Here is a 17,380-nt window from a genome sequence, read left to right as displayed (position 1 = left end):
AGCCGCGCGGTCACTGGTGGGCGCGGCGGTGCCCGGGAGTGCTAGGCACTGAGGGCTGCTGTTTGTGGGCGGGGTCTTAGCGCATGGGGCCTGTTGCTAGGGGCGGAGTATAAGCGATCCGGGTGCTGTTGCTAGGGGCGGGTACTAAGCGCGGGGTGGGGTTATCCTGACTGAGGGGTGATACTGGCGGATTGGGCGTGCTCACTACGACAGGTGCATGGCTGGGAGGTGCTGGTGAAATGGGGCGTGGGGTGAATGGGAGGGGCTCGTGGAAGTGGAAGTCTCACTGGGCTCACCTGTGTCACTGTCACCTGTTTCTTCCGCCGGAACAGAAATGGTGAGTAGAGCCGAGAGTTTCGGGGTAACTCACTTAAGGAAGTGGGGGAATTGGGCAGTATAGATGCGAATGGTTAAATGTATTTTAACACACGGACTCCCTGCCTCATAGCCGAGTCTCCCGGCTACCGGGACACTCTCCGCCCCACCGGAGCTGGTCTGTGCCGGGCAGGTATGCGGGTCCTTTATCAGGTGTAAGCAGTGCACGCAGTGTTGCTGCTGAATGTCGAGCTCATGCAACAAATAGCAGTGCCCTGCCTGAAGTACTCGATCCCGTGAGAATCCTATGTGTGTATATACGGTACAGGTACATGCGGTAACCTTCAGCATTATTACTACATCCTGGCCATTGGATGAAGTGTATGAGATGCGGAACTGTTGCTTATATGAACGTGGCTTTTAGAATGTGAGTAACGTTTAACAGTTATTAGCATTAATTGGATGTTCCTCTTTAACATGAGTATAGATAGAGAACTTTGTTCATCCATAGAATGCTTTCCTCATATCCCTCATATGTATGAGAGGGAGAGAGACCAATTCTGACGATCCACCGTCTGGTATAGGTGATATTTCTACACAGCCCTCTTAGATTCTTTCTCCTGTATTGTGGTGGCTTGGCATTTCCTGTGTGGCAAAGTATGGGCAAAATTTGCTTAAAGGCACACTCCAGCTATCATATGCAATTATGATACATACAATAACCGAGATGTTCTCTTTAAATGATTTAATCTTTAATTCTGCCACCCGCCAGTTATTTTTTGTGCTATAAATGCATTCTCCCGTCGGCACTGACTTAGTGAATGTTACCATGTAGGGGAGAAGCTGCAGATAATTTTTTTAATCTAACTTTTTTTTTAAAGAATGCATATTAAAGCACTCATAAAGTAAATTAGTATGCATACTTCTTTGGTGAGGCTGTCTGGGACATTTAATTTTCTGCCTGTGTCACGTACTGCTTCAGTAAGGTAGCATATGGCTTCTAACTAGACGGACACCAAGGATTTAGTAACTTCATCTGTTTGAGATTGGATTGAATGATTTGGAAAGACTTTAAATTCCTGAAATGCCTAAAGAATCCGGTACTGCAGCTCGGCGCAGAACATTAGGTGTTTCATAGCTATGAAAGGTATAAGAAAGGTCAGTGAATATTTTGGATCTTGCTACAAGTATGTGTGTGTGTATTAATTTATACACTATTTAATTGCATGAAAACAGCCCTCAGCCAAGGGTTGCCTGAGGGGACCCAAGGAAAGTGTAAAAATGTATCAAAATCTTCATTGAACTAAAAAGTAAGGGAGACCTCATATCACGCGATGCCATTGGCAACCAAAACAGGACACTGGGGTGGTTAGGGGCAGTAATGGGAGAGAATTTTGTGTTTACATCCACCCCTCGACCTATTGAGGCATCGGGTCCCTCTCTTGGTTTCTATAAGTCATGAGGCAGTCATCTGGAAGCCACATGAACATCTATCTGTTCTGCTCAGTGGGACATTCATTGGGCCGGTCAGGGGAAATCTTCTAATCTCCCAAATTTGCCAACATGGGAAGTGGGGCGACTTCATGCAATAGTGTCCGAAAATATGAAAGTCCACCAAAGAGCATAATAGTTTGGGAGGTATGAGACGCTTCAAAAACCGGTTGTATAATGCCTTTACTAAGCATCTAGAATAATCCGTGTTAATACCTTCTAAGTTATTTTAAAGGGGCACTTTAATGCATAATGTAGCAGAAAGTCATGTTTAAAGTAACATTATTGATGCAAATCCACATTGGCTGAACACAGTGGCGTCTCCAGCTTTCATATTTAGGGGGGCACATGGGGGGCCAGGGACCAAAGTAGGGGGGCCAATTATAAAACGGTACATATATATATATATATATATATATATATATATATATATATATATATATATATATATATATATATATATATATACACACACACGTTAGACGTGCATTTTTAACTACATAATATGTATTTATCTCTTTGAAGTAAAGACTGTGATTGAAATATGATTTCAAAATAACAGCTAAACCGGCAGTTATTTTTCATTCTTTAATATTAGGCACTGCCGACAATATATATAAATATTAGACCCTGCTGCCGATATATAGAAATATTACACCCTGCTTCCGATATATATTAATATTAACCCCTGCTGCGGATATATATTGATATTTGACCCTGCTGCCAATATATATATTAATATTAGCCCCTCCTGCCAATATATATTATTAGTCCCTGCAGCCAATATATATATAAATATTAGCCCCTACTGCCAATATATATTATTAGTCCCTGCAGCCAATATATATAATTAGCCTCTGCAGCCAATATATATTAATATTAGCCCCTGCTGCCGATATATATATATATATATATATATTCTAGACCCTGCTGCCAATAAATATTAATATTAGCCCCTGCTGCCAATATGTTAATATTAGTTCCTGCTGCCAATATATATTAGCCCCTGCTGCAGATATATATTAGTATTAGACCCTGCTGCCGTATATATATATATATATATATATATATATATATATATATATATATATATATATATATATATATATATAGTATTTGTCCCTGCTTCCTATATATATATTAATATTAGCCCCTGCAGCCAATATATATTAATATTAGACGCTGCTGCCAATATATATAAATATTAAACACTGCTGTCAATATATAAATAAATATTTGCCCCTGCTGCCAATATATATATATATATATTAGACCCTGTTGCCAATATATTTTCTAGTGAAAAAATTGGACCCTACCCAAGCATTTCCTTGGGGCCCGCTCAATGCTTCCTTGCATGCAATCACTCCCTCCGCTACCGTACCAAATAAAAAAAATATTTGCCACACTGACTGCAGATCAGGGGAAGATCGTGAGAGTCAGTCCTGCATCGTGACATTGAGAGGTCCTCTCCCCTGTAATCATCCCCAGAGTCCCTTTGTCCCCTCATTCACTAAACCATACCGCTCTTTTACTTACACCCTGTAGTTCAAGTATAGATCAAATAAACAACACATGGAAACAGCACATGCAACTGAATGAGATAAAAAACTTGTATTTGCAGGCTTCACTGCTGAGCGACGAATATGACATCATATACCAGCGCTCGGCTTGAAATGCCGGCACTGTGACCAAGGCAGAGGCCTCGCGGAGAAGAGTGAGAGGCGCGGAACGGTTGCTGAGAACTTATTCCTCAGCGACCGCTCGGCGCCTCTCTCTCCTCCGCGTCTATTCCCCAAAAAAAAGACGGCGTTTCAATTGGGGGGGCACACGAGGGGGCACAGCATGATGGCCACCTCTGGCCCCCCCTGCCGACGCCACTGGCTGAACATATCTCTTGTAAGATTTCCAAGGGGTCTCACACGTGTGAGCATAAAGCATTCCCGTTAATTTCAATGGAAGAGTTTTTCTGCCAGTGACAAAGACATACCTATTAATATCATATCAATAATGTTAGATGACTGCTTTCTTTTTACCCTTTTCTTTTCTCGCCATTTTGTTAAGTAAGGAAATATAAGTGGAGGGTCGGTAAGATTTAGCTACAGGGAAGTGTCATGGGCTTTAATATTCTATTAAAGTTTACTTAAAGGGACAGATCACTGTTCTTTGTTTACCTGCACTTTCTTTTGGCTGGGGTATAAAGAAAGAGGCAAACATAGGGGATTTGTGTCAAATTCTTCAAGGAGATATTCAAAATGATAACTTTAGAAACTCTGCTATAATATCCATAAAAGCGCAAATGCTGGAGGGTCCAAAAAAACTATTTAATGCATCATGGATTGAATTAAATCAATGTATACTGTTTAAAAAAAAAAACAGATTTTTTGATCCTGGCTAGTGTCCTCGGCATAAAAGGGGTCACTGAATCACCCTTTAAATACCTTTTTGTTCTTAGTGGATTGTGTTTCCGGTTGTTTGGTTGTTTGGTTTGTTAACAATTGACGTATTATGTAATATAAGAAAAATAAACACGTCTTGTTGTTACAGTACAGCATGATAATATTTTTTTGTTCATTCAGTCACATAGTTGCAAAGGCTCCAACGCAGAAACTCATACTGGGAATACAGTTGAGGAGTTCTACTCTTGTTTTTCAGATCCGATTCCTTCTGCTCTTCAGCCGCCAAGGGAAGTTGCGATTACAGAAATGGTACATCACAATTCCTGAGAAAGAAAAACGCAAAATAGCACGGGAGCTGGTTCACATTCTTTTAAACCGAAGTCCTAAAACAAGCAGCTTTGTGAACTGGAAGGATCTGAAGCTTGTTTACAAGAGGTGAGACGTCACAGATCATCTGCCCATTTACTCTTTAACGATTTAAGATTTTTGTTGCTTGCGGAAACCATTTCTTCAACACTAGACATGTGCACGGCGAGCAAAATCACTTTTTGGGCAATACGTTTTGTTACCTGGCCCTTCGGCTTGGACAGAATTTTTTAATTCGGAACAACGTTCGGGGGGACTTTCCCAAAATGGGGGGTCCCTGACACCTTCTGGAGTTGCATTTCAATATAGAAATTTAAAAAAAAAAAAAAAAAAGGGTTCCCCCAAAGATAGATCAAAGAGGTGCAGCAATAGTAGTAGTAGTAGTAGGGCACTGGGCCTGGGCAGGCAGGCGCTGGCAGATGATAGGAACATGCAGCCCCCTGGAGCAGGACTGAATTTCCCCAATATTATATAGTTATCATCAATATTTATTTATCAATGAAGAATAATAGAGAATTAAATAAATTAACTTGTCCTGGTAGCATAAATGGGCAACTGACTTAATCAACTAAACTCTACTACGGGGGGAAAATGACTGCTGCAGTCCCTGTAATCCACTACAGCTTCTCCAATCCACCACACAACAGTACAATTTGTGCACGAAAATAAACTATTAATTTATGGTATGGTATGGTAGGTGAGTAATGAGCATCAATCTCGGCCTCTGCTAAGCTGTCAATCACTGTCTCACACTCTAACTCCCATCAATCTGTCCCTGCTGCTACTGACAAGTTAAAACGGGGTCAGCACACTTATGTATCTAACGCTTGTCCCTTCCGGTTGTGAAACTGCCACAGATTATTGGACTTTTTACCATCAATGAGAGCACCTCTCGTTTTTTGGTTACTTCTACCTTTCAGCATACCTGGAAACTTCTGGGCTCCGGCTACCCGGAGCCTTCCCTCGCGGGACACGGCCAGGACTGCCCGCTGATGTTGGTGGGAGGTCCCGCCGATGTCAGCGGGAAACACCCTCATTTAAATGGAAAATGGGCGGGCAGTGGGCGTGCCAATACCCCGCTCCCGGGACCCGGAGAACCGGAGAAGCAGTTCCCAGGTATGCCCATCAGTCGTTGATATGTACCCTCCTACACACAGTCCCTGCCACTTTACCTCATCAAGGAGTATTGAAATGGCTTCTAATGGCACGAATCATGACAAATTTTCTGAACTTTTCAGTTTGTTTTCGTCAGTTTCGCCCTCGTCTTTGTTGATTCCTACGAATGCACAAAACAGGCAATTTCCGTGAAAAGTAAAGTTGGTACGAAAACAAATGCACAAGTCTATTCGACACCTTTGTCTGCTTATCCGTGGACATGACCTCCAAGTGCACAGACAAGCAAGAATAATGCAGATAGATTCTCAGAGAAACAGAAGTGCAGAAAAGCCGTTCCTCCAAACGGCCAGAATAACGAATACCGATTTGCCGTGAAAGAGAAACGTTCATTTTGAGCTTTTTGCTCCTCATTTCAGAGATTTCTATTTATTGATGAAATTCATCTGAATGCACAAGTCTACAAATTATATACAGAACTCAAGGAATCAACAAATTTGCAATGCTGAAGGGTACATAGCACAATGGCGAGGTGCTAAAGGGTGGCGTACATATAGGGAAACATATATATATATATATATATATATATATATATATATATATATATGCCTAAATGTATTTGGTATTTGGTATTGGTATGACATATAGGCCTAGGGCCCATAGCAGCTGCCCCTTATGCCACAGCAAACACAATCTCAGGGGTGGTAACTGTGACTGGGCCAGCCACTCTAGGGGGACCGAGGGACCCTTGCAATAATTTCCACACTGGCTGGCAGCTTACCTCTACGTTGCTCTCTTGTACCTCCCAGGGGAAGCAGAAATACAGCAAGGTCATATTGCATCACGTGACCCTGCAGAGTTTCTGGTTCCTTCCGGGCGGTAAAGGAGAACCCAAAGCTTAGCAAGAGGGCCCCTGCAGAAGTGTGAAGTGAAGGTGCCACAGAAACATAATTTAAGGTAAGTGGGTGGGGGAGGGGTTTGAATGAGTTAATGAATGAGTATGTGTGCGTGATAGCATGGATGTGTAAGGGGGGGCAAAGATGGCAAGTCCTATGCGTCCAAGCTGAGTGCTAGGCAGGTCCTCTGGATGGAACCTATGTGCATTTTTCAGTTGCTCTATACCTGAAATGCTGTGTTTTCATCTGTCTATTTGATCTATACCTGAGGATAAGAGAGGTGTGTTACAGTGAAGGAGGGGACAAAGGGACTCTGGGGGTGATGACGGGGGAGGGGGCACCACAGGAGTGACCTCCACAGGGTGCCTAAACACCAAAAGCCTGCCTTGCTCGCACTCTGTTTCAGGTCAGTCGCTGGACCCGCACCATTCATTTACTATGTGATCGCATAGTATTTTGCTCCTCCCCAGCCCTGCGCGCGCGTGTGTGTGTGTGGGGTAAATTCCTAGACTCTTTAGCAATATAAACTGTATTACTTATACAAATATCAAATTCATGCTGCCTGTAATTTTAAGATAATACAACAAAATTTTTCAGTGTCTGCATGGACACGATTTTGCGGTTCGTTTAAAAAGGGGGTACACTGCTTAACATAAGACCCCGCAAAAGCATAATAATTAATGGATTAATGATTTTGTTTTTAAATGTCCCCTGAAAAGCTCTAATTCATGCTTGTGCTTTTCCCTAGGTATGCCAGCCTTTATTTTTGCTGTGCTATTGACGACCAGGATAACGAGCTTCTCACGCTGGAAGTTGTCCATCGATTTGTGGAGTTGCTGGATAAGTATTTTGGGAATGTAAGAAATGACTCTACAAGCATGTGCAATATCGGCAATTTTGATTGCTGATATATATGAAAAGATCTGCAGACCTTATTCCCTCCCAGATTTAAAATGTTAATCATGGGAAAAGATTGTCTTTTCTGTTCTAACCTAAAGACAATTGACTGTGAGGCACGTCACAGAAATGCATCCCCTTAACGACAATTTATGTGCCTGGCACGTCATGGGGTTAGACGATTGTCTTTCTTTGCTCAGCTGGAGTTGCTGCAATGCCTTGACATCGAGACATCCAGCAACACCAAAACAAAAAAAATAAAGAGGCTCCGTACAATTGCTCCTAGGAGCGGTTGTTTTCACCGTATTGAAAGACTATATGCCTTTCAATAATGGCTGCGCCCAGGGGTTAAAGTAATCAGCAAGTGTAGCTATATAGAGGCATTCAGCAACACAAAAAAAAGTCAGGGGCCTAATTTGATCTTTCCTAGATGGTGGGTCCATTCAAAATTAAATAGTTCCCAGAGAATCTCTCCAGACCCTCCTGAGAACCTTGAGCTGCAGGTTCACTACAGGTACTGCAGCCAACCATGCTGGTCAATGGAGCTCAGCTCACTGGTTATATTAGATGACTAATAAAAAAAAAAAAAAAAAAAAAAAAAAAAAATCAATAACTAAATTTAGATGATATGTATAAAATAAAGGTATCTGAAGAAAACTCTTCTTGTCCTAAAAAAAACAGTATATAACTTGTGTTGGTACACTAAACAAAAGAGAAGAAAATAAGAGCTAAACACAAGCACCGCAAACGTGTTTAAAACAGCCTTGGTCACGAAAGGTACAAAAAAAATAAAAACAGCTCTGTCCCAAGTATTGTATGTACTTTTTTTATCATGTAGTCTTAAGTCACATTTACAATTTCAGTACTGTTATTAACCCCTTCAGTCCCAGTGGTTTCTGGTACCATATTTCCCAAAGCAGTTGTGCCATTTTTACCATTCGCGGGTTTCGTTAAGATTCCCTTTTCCGTGTTTGATGTACCCACACAAGTTACATATCATGTTTTTTTTTTCTTTTTCTTTCCTTTCAGGAACAATAGGGCTTTCATTTGAATCCATAGAAACATGCAAAAAAAATATCTGCGAGTGTTAGCATGTGTTAAAACCCCCAAAAGTTGTCTACATGCCTAAATGCATTGAGTTGCTGCCTTGTGATTGGCTGATTAGGTATTTGTGTTACCAAGCAATTGAACAGGTGTACCTAATAAGGTGGCCAGTGTGTGTGTGTGTGTGTGTGTGTGTGTGTGTGTGTATATATATATATATATATATATATATATATATATATAATTAGTTATTGCTAAAAGGGTTTAGGGGTATTTAACAGGGCTAGCTAGGGCAATGGGATCTAAGGTTTTTTTTGTCTGTGGAATATATCTTGTGAAGTAGATTGTCTTACTATATCTCCTTTTTATCTGGTAATCCTGTATGTGTTACAAAGAGGGACACAGAAAGAGATCTTCCTTGGCTTCTGAACACTGTGGCACATGCCTTCTGCATCATTCGTTATTTTGAGGATAAGCCAGAAAACAATGCCATCCGCTTGGTTATGAAAACCTAAAGGAATATATTTTTTTAATGCTCTACATCATTTAAAATGATTAGTGTTTTTGCATTTTTCTTACTATTTTCAGATTTTCATCTTTTTTTAAATGTTTTAATTCCCCCCCCCCAGTAGTAGTCAATGCTTGGCGCCACGATGTCTCCCATTGCTGTTGTGATAATACAGTAAAGTATTCTTTCTTTTGGCTAGGTCTGCGAGTTAGATATTATATTCAACTTTGAAAAAGCTTACTTCATTTTGGATGAGTTCCTTATGGGAGGAGAAATTCAGGAGACTTCCAAGGAGTCAGTTGTTCGAGCTATTGAGGATTCAGACATGTTACAAGAGGTATGTGGGAAGTCTACTGAAAGAAGAAATGCATCCATTTAATATAGTTTGACATCACAATAGGTGCTAGAAGCTGAAGCTGAATAAAGGAATATTTAAACCGTTTATTGTGCTCTCTAAGGAATCAGATGATTATTTCTCCATCGCTATATGAGTAGAGAATATATCCTAGATAGTAGCTGTATCCTAATTCATAAAACAGAGAATTTAATAGCAGCTATGAACAATTCAGCCCATATAGCCTGCGTGTTATTTGGTTTTACATATTTTTCACAGGAGAAATAATTGACTTTTGTGTAAAAATTGATTGATTTGGTGTTTGAAAACATTTTGTCTGTACATGGTGCTGGGCCAATCAATTGCTGTTTGTAATACATGAAGGAATGCTATTGGGAATACAACGGATTTTTGTTTTCTTAGGACCTTTATTCTTTGTGGGTTTTTTTCTTTTCACTAGACATCAGTCCATGTTTATCTCTCCAAGACACTGCTAATGTTTCTTTATTTCTTTTTGCAGACTATGGAGGAATACATGAGCAAACCAACTTTTTAAAAGTGGAAAGACCTTTAGAGCAAAATCTGCACTTTTAACCTTATAAGCTGCAGAAGAATCCAAGCAATATATGGGAGCTTCGGTCATTAAAATGGGTGCCGCTGGGCGGACCGCCACATCGCCATACAGAAGGTGAATTTCTGAGGGAAGTTGTATTGCACAGCTGAATGGACATACAATCTCACGATGCAGAAAGGAATAAAGTTGTGCAAAGAGAATTATGCTTTTAAGCAAGAAATAAAATATTTTTATATGTATACTTTGTTTGTTTTAATGTCAACAATAACATGGTGCTCATTGTAAACAATTCTATTTTTTTTTGCCGGCTAGTAGAGAGAGAGGACATTTAAATACTGTTTTTGACTCGTATAGACATGGAATAGCATTTCAAAGCAGAATCCTTTAGCACCGAACTGTAAACTGTCAGTGTTTTGAATCTCTTTGGGATACATTCACTAAAAGAAGAGTTGAGTTTTCAAGAGGTCTGTGGTTTCATCTCCTTCACAATACATTTTGAAGGGCCAGTCTGCTTCTGCTGCAGGGAGATCTTGGATGGCCCTATATAATGTGTAGTTAAAACAGAGATATCTGTTAAACAATTATGCATTTCACAGTCCAGCTCGACCCTTCACTCTGGAGAAACTTGCTAGTTTTGTCCCTTCATAATAAATAGTGAAGCGAGACAGCTAAAAGCATACCTCTCCTGTAGTACTCATGAAAACCCACTGTTTATATACATATATCTGTGTACGTTGCATGTTCTCTCTCTGTGTGGCTTTTTTCTTGTATCAGCGGTGTTGTGAAGACTATTTAGTGGTTATAACCACCTGCCATACAATTCAATTTCTCACCATATTTTGATCTTTCTGTTACTTTATATAGTTATTATCATTGTCAGCATAATGTGTGTTAAATGTATTCTCATCTCATTTGCAACAGTCAAAAAAGAGAAAAAGCCAAGATGACAGCTTCTGTGATGTCCTTAAACTTTACCTGCTGAAAGTTCCTTTTAATGCAACATGTGTCAGCTTTAAGCCTGCCTATCATCCCATTTCAACCATACTGCCCGATCATCTTTCTATTAGCAGAACGGTGGCATCACAACGACATCACCCTGTAGTCAGAATGTATCAGTCCAGGCCAGTGTGCATTTCATGATAGCTCATATTGCAGTGATTTGACAAAATGAGAAGGTAGTGAATTGACTGTATTGTTTACTTATCACGTGTGCCTTATCTACTGCAATTCTGATCGAGTCGACTGACTTGGGTAGTTCTCTCTCTCCGGCTCTATGCCGAGTAAGAATAACTTGAACTAGTGGTCAGATTTTGTATGTTTAGAAATGTCTAAAGGACATTTTTTATCTAAACAATAACATTTGTCAAATATCCTCTAATAACTGTATCAAGTAAGCATATCAACTAAGCAAATAAAAAGTCTAGTGTATCTATACCATGTTCAAATACACAACCGCATTTTTTCCTCTTTTCTTTAATACATTGTTTTTGTTAGTTGTGTTGGCGTTTTACTCATTTTTCCCTCCTTGTGTGGTATCCGGTCCATGTGATGAAAAAGTAAATGTCTGTTTGCAATAGACCACTCCTTGTATTGGGGTAAGCACATGATTGCCCAGAATGTTAAAGTATTATTTGAAGGGTATATAGAAGCCCTAAAAAAAAAAATAAGGGTGGTGAAAGAGGGCCACAGCTTCTACAGAGAGTAAATGTGAGGCCCGTTGTCATATGCACATTTGACTGAGAAAAGTAGCGGCGTGATACAACCAAAAGAGCAGAATGACATCAGCATGTATGTAATGGAGCACATCCTGGAAAAAAGCATCAGGGCTACAAGCAATACAATTAAAGAGTGGTGTACAAGTTGCAAATGCAAAAGTTAATGGATTTTGCTGGGCCATGCAACTCCTGAATCCTCCTGAAGAGAACAGTCTATGCCCTGATAGAATAAGAGATGCTCACTCGGAGAACTGAGAACTCGGAGAAGTTGCTGCTTGGAAACCTGTTGCTTAGCAACGCTATCAAGGCCTTTACCCAGACCCATGCTGCAGGGTTGGATCGGCAGCTCGTGTTTAAGTCTTTTCAAGGATGCACAGAGCAGTAGCGTTGGTTTCTGCTAGTTCTGAGGATCTATAATATAGACATAATTTCCTACTGAGCACACTCCGGCTCCCACAGATTTATAATGCCCTAATGCACTCTCCTTTCTGTAGATAGGCTTCTTCTCCATTTTTTGGATACTTGGTGCACCTGTTACAGAGCTACACAAAGTTTAATCACAGCAGTGAATATATGTCTGCAGAATAAACTTACAACATGGGCTATGCCTCTCTGTATTGTTTCATGTTAGTGGGTGAGGATATATAAGTGCTGCGAGTAAAAGAAAAAATACATTTTACACAGATGTAACCCACCCTTAACAATGTTGCATGTTATATATCCTATATCTTGTCCCCCCCTCATTATATGGATTGTGTATATATATATATATATATATATATATATATATATATATATATATATATATATATATATATATATGGCTTTTGGTTTGCTCTTTTTTGTTGCTTTATCAAACATTTAGTTTAATAATAAAAAAGGTTAATATTACTGATACTAACTTAATTACCAATCTAGTATGAATTATCTAAAGAATGGCCTTGGGAGTCAGGCAGGGAACATTTAGTGTTGCTATGGTATTTCATTATCACATTAGTGTTCGCATACTATGGCTCTGTGTTTCTATAGCAACACATAGACTGCAGACAAAATGGCTTTCACAGACCGACACATCAAGAGATGGTGAATGTCTTTAATGGACACAGAACCAATTTCCGAAGAAGAGAAAAGCTGTACAAATAATGCAGCATATCTGTAGGAATACACCAGCATCTGTGACGATGCTTGTGGAAGTCAATGGTGCAGATAGGAAGTTTAATGAAATGTCTATTTCAAAGCCTTTTGTTGGCTACCCTGGACGACAATTGAAATATGATGTTTTGTGAAAGGAGGGTCAAATTCATATAATGTAGTTGAATGTTTAAGATGAAATTCAAAGAAGGTATATGTTCGGAAGGCAAAACATGACCCTGGATGCAGGAGAAAACCCATCAGAGCTGGCTTCTCATAAGGCACATCGACAGTGGTTATATGAGATGCTAAGACCTTATGCACACTTGGCACCCAGTCATGGTTCAGTGTACCCACACAAATGTTCTGTCCTGTCCCGGACAGAACATTCAACACACTGCATTCAACATTCTTTTTCTCATTGAGTTTCCTGTGCTTCCAACCTAGATCTGATTAGCTAAGCCTCTGATAGGCAAAACCAACTGATGTTATTTTAGAACAAAGCCTATTGTTATTTTTTCTTGTTTTACAAAAGTGATCAAAAGTTTGCATACCCTTAAAGAATTGGTAATATATTTACCACTTTTAAAGAAAACAAACGTGAGCAGGCAAAACCCATTTCTTTTATTTCTTATGGGATTCATATTCAACCGTTATAACAGAACGGCACAAAAACAAACATGGCAACAAAGAAAAAAAATAAACTGACCCCTGTTCAAAAGTCTGCATACTTTTAGTTCTTAATAGTATCAATGACAGCGTGAAGTCTTTTGTAATAGTTGTCTATGAGGCCCCAAATTCTTGCAGGTGGTATAGCTGCCCATTCCTGATTGCAAAATGCCTCCAGGTCATGCAAAGTCTTTGGTTGTCTTGCATGAACCGCACATTTAAGATCTCCCCAGAGTGGCTCGATGATATTAAGGTCAGCATATTGTTATGGCCACTCCAGAACCTTCACCTTTTTCGGCTGTAGCCACTGAAGGGTCAACTTGGCCTCCTGCTCAGGGTAATTGTTGCGCTGGAAAGTCCAAGAGCATCCCATGTACAGTTTTGCGCGGAAGAGTGTAAATTGTCTCCCAGTATTTTCTGATAACATGCTGCATTCATCTTGCCATCAGTTTTCCCAATTTTCCCTGTGACTTTAGCGCTCACCCCCCCCCAAAACATCAGTGAGGCACCACCATGCTTCACAGTGGGGATGGTAATCTTTTCGCTATATGCCTTGTTGACCTCTCTCCAAACATGGCGCTTATAGTTGTGACCGTTAAGCTCTATTTTGGTCTCGTCACTCCAAATTACAGTGTGTCAGAAGCTGTGAGGAGTGCCAAGGTGTTGTCGGGCATATTGTAAGCAGCGTTTTTGTGGCACTGGCGCAGTAAGGGCTTCTTTCTGGCAACTCAACCATGCAGCTCGTTTTTGTTCAAGTATCATCGTATTGTGCTCCTTGAAACAACCACGCCACCTTTTTCCAGAGCAGCCTGTATTTCTCCTGAGGTTACCCGTGGGTTTTTCTTTGTATCTGAAATCTTTCTCGGTCTAACCTTCTTTATAAGTGAATGAACAATACTGACTGCCATTTTCAAGACTTCGGTTATCTTTTTATATCCTTTTCCATCTTTATAAAGTTTCATTACCTTGTTATGCAGGTCTGAGCTCAGTTTCTAGTCTGATCAGTGCATCCACGTGAGAGCTAACAAACTCATTGACTATTTATACACAGACACTAATTACTATTTTTTATAAGCCTCCGGCGTTGGAAATTAACCTTTAATTGCCATTTTAACCTGTGTGCGTCACCTTGTGTGCCTGTAACAAAGCCAAACATTCATGGGTATGTAAACTTTTGATCAGGGCCATTTGAGTGATATCTGTTATCATTATGATTTAAAAAGGAGCCAAACCACTATGTGAAAATGAATGGATTCATACGATCACTAGCCTTAAATTAATTTTTCTCATGATCAGTAATATTTTCAAAATCAATGCCAATTTCTGCCAGGGTATGCAAACTTTTGAGCACAACTGTAAATATGTACTCATGGGCACAGAGACTATGGCAGTCAAACACAAGTCTAAGCATGCTTATGCTGTTTTGTAACATAAAAAATAATGTTAGGTCAATTAACCACAGATTTACTATACTGGTGCTAAATCCTAGAAAATACAAATTTCATAATCACCAGAAGAAAATGCCCACATGTTGCTTATGCTATATGAGTGTTAAGTTTATTATATTAGAGCAGATGTAAAATAAGACATAATAAATACCGTATTGGCCCGATTATAGGCCACACTTTTTGGGGTAGCAAAATTTGTATCGCACGACACCCAGGACATGCTGTTCTGGGCGCTGGGCAGGTGTTTTTTCTTTTTCATTTAGCCCTGCTGTGGCCAAACAGCCCGGTGGACGTCTGTGCGATGCAGGCAACCACCGCCGGGGCATCTATGATGGAGCGCCGGCATGACATGACCTTCTGGTGCTCCACCATAGAAGCCCCAATGGAAGTGCCAGCCAGCAGCAGCGGAGGTTGTCTGAACGCACTGCGCAGACGTTCACTGGCTGCCAGAGATGAGGATCCCCCGCAGCGCTGCAGGGCACCTGCAGCCTCTTTTCTGGCAGCCAGTGAACGTCTGTGCGATGCGCACAGACAACCTCTGCTGCCAGGACTTCCGCCGGGGCTTCTATAGTGGAGTGCCATATAAAATGTTCTTTGGTACATTTTTGCATGCAGTTCATGTAAGTCTGCCAGCATACACAATGCCTTCTGCAACTAAATGCACTCTATTGTAGAATTTAAAAGTAGTTGGAAACATATTAGTAATGACCAATATGATACATGGTTATTAAAAAAAACATTAATTGCACGTTAAATAGTACGTTAAAGGAATAAATCCTAACAGATGTGTCATTGTACTCTTTCCTCTGACAGTTTAATCTCATAAAAACAACGCAAATCCTTGAAGAAGCTTTTTAAATTTTCAAGACAACAGTATCTGATTTTGTGTCACATGACAAACAATTCTTATTATTATATAAATTAAATAAAATATTTATATTAATCAATGTTGCTGAATATATATTAGGGTGTTTCTTATTAACCCATTAAATTCTCAGTAAGTCTGTAGCTGAATTGCAATCTGTGCATTTTTTTTTACCTTTGCAAACTTTGTCAAAGATTGGTGGTTAACTGGCTGCATGAAATGTGTAAAAATACCAGGTCAAAATGCCCAGTTGAACACTCTGGTTATCTGCTTTTAAAAATCATGTACATGTGTGGCTTGATTCAGGCATCCAGGAGTGTTACAATGTCACTATGGTTTTGAAAAAGCAAAACGCTACTTGTCCTTGCCAAAAAAAGAAAATAATTGGGTACTTCTAAAAACAGGACAAATATTAGAATCTTTTTAGCAGTTTTTTCATTAGCTTTTGTGGATGAATGAAAGATTTAAAAAATAAATAAATCAGAAAAAGTGTTTTTGTTTTTAATTTTGCACCAAATGTTATAATTTTTCTTTACACAATACATTAGATGATGGTATAATGGTATCTAAAGAAATCCCTTCTTGTCTTGTAAAAAAATAATAATTTGTATGGATTCAGTAAATAAGAAAGAAGAAAATTACAGCTAAAAACAAAAACAATTTAAAACAGCTGTCACAACACAAGATTTCAAAGACAGTTTAAATAATTATTTATGTAAAAGGCATGATTATATATATTTTTTATTTGAATACTGATGTTTTATTGGCATACTTGTGATTGGCTAGTGCTTCACCAATGCACCAATTTACATGCAATGAGATTCACTGGAGTCCATCTAACAGAGACGGACTCCAATATGCATTAAAGAATTAAAATATAATCTGGGGACAAGATTGTTCTTTAATTTTAATCTTTAATCTTTTAAGACTCCAACATAGACTGTGGTTTAGTCAATGAGCACTGTAGGAGAAATGCAGCGATAACGGAAAATCTAATCTTACAGAGTTATCCATGCATTATGAATGATCAGCTCTGCAACTCTTTCCTGCATAAAAGGCCTTTCATAATTCATTTATTGAGATTTTTTTCACCCCCCCCCCAACATTTGAGGTGATCAAATCAGGACACTTTAATATGGGTGCCTGGTTAGGGGTGCATTAGAGATGAGTTTGGATGGAGTGGAACATCTAGTCTACCTTACCCGTCTGACCACCTTGTGGCATTCAGCTGAAATGTGCAGCGAGGTGGCCGCGTGGAATTGTGATTGAGGTCTGTGCGGCAAAGTTTGGACATTCCATGTTACAAACTGAGCTGTATCTTAACACAAGAAACCAGAAGACCAGGGATCTAAGATTTTTATTGTAACTTGGTCTCAGTACATCAACTTCCTTAAAACAAAGCGGTGTGAATTGGGGACATGGATTGCTTTGCAGGCGGTATTCTGATTTATGTCTACCTGGCATGAAAAATATGTGCTGTGTTATTTTTCTTGTTTACCAAGCTAAGCTTCATCAAGCGGTTTTGACGTTAGCATTGTCTGCCTCTGCATTAGACATCTGTGGATCAAGGATGCACATGATGCGTCTGGATGTTTGCACATCTATTAAGAGCTATGAG

At 39.7% G+C, this 17,380-nt stretch overlaps 1 protein-coding gene across 2 annotated transcripts; it reads left to right on the top strand.

Moving 5' to 3' along the window:
* The first annotated feature begins 237 nt into the window (after positions 1-237).
* Positions 238-10,173, top strand: AP1S3 (adaptor related protein complex 1 subunit sigma 3). 2 transcript variants are annotated; one of them, XM_053459075.1, is made up of 5 exons: positions 238-337; positions 4,459-4,637; positions 7,326-7,434; positions 9,226-9,363; positions 9,881-10,173. In XM_053459075.1, the coding sequence occupies exons 1-5, from the start codon at positions 335-337 to the stop codon at positions 9,914-9,916; spliced, it is 465 nt and encodes a 154-aa protein (XP_053315050.1). In that variant the 5' UTR covers positions 238-334; the 3' UTR covers positions 9,917-10,173. The 2 variants fall into 2 exon arrangements, with proteins under 2 accessions (XP_053315050.1, XP_053315049.1); XM_053459074.1 differs by lacking the exon at positions 238-337 and adding an exon at positions 1,215-1,473.
* The last annotated feature ends 7,207 nt before the right edge of the window (positions 10,174-17,380 follow it).

Source organism: Spea bombifrons, chromosome 3 (assembly GCF_027358695.1).
Source record: "Spea bombifrons isolate aSpeBom1 chromosome 3, aSpeBom1.2.pri, whole genome shotgun sequence".
NCBI classification, from domain to species: Eukaryota; Metazoa; Chordata; class Amphibia; order Anura; family Pelobatidae; genus Spea; species Spea bombifrons.
Note: the sequence above shows the minus strand (reverse complement) of the source record. Positions and strands in the feature narration are given on the sequence as shown.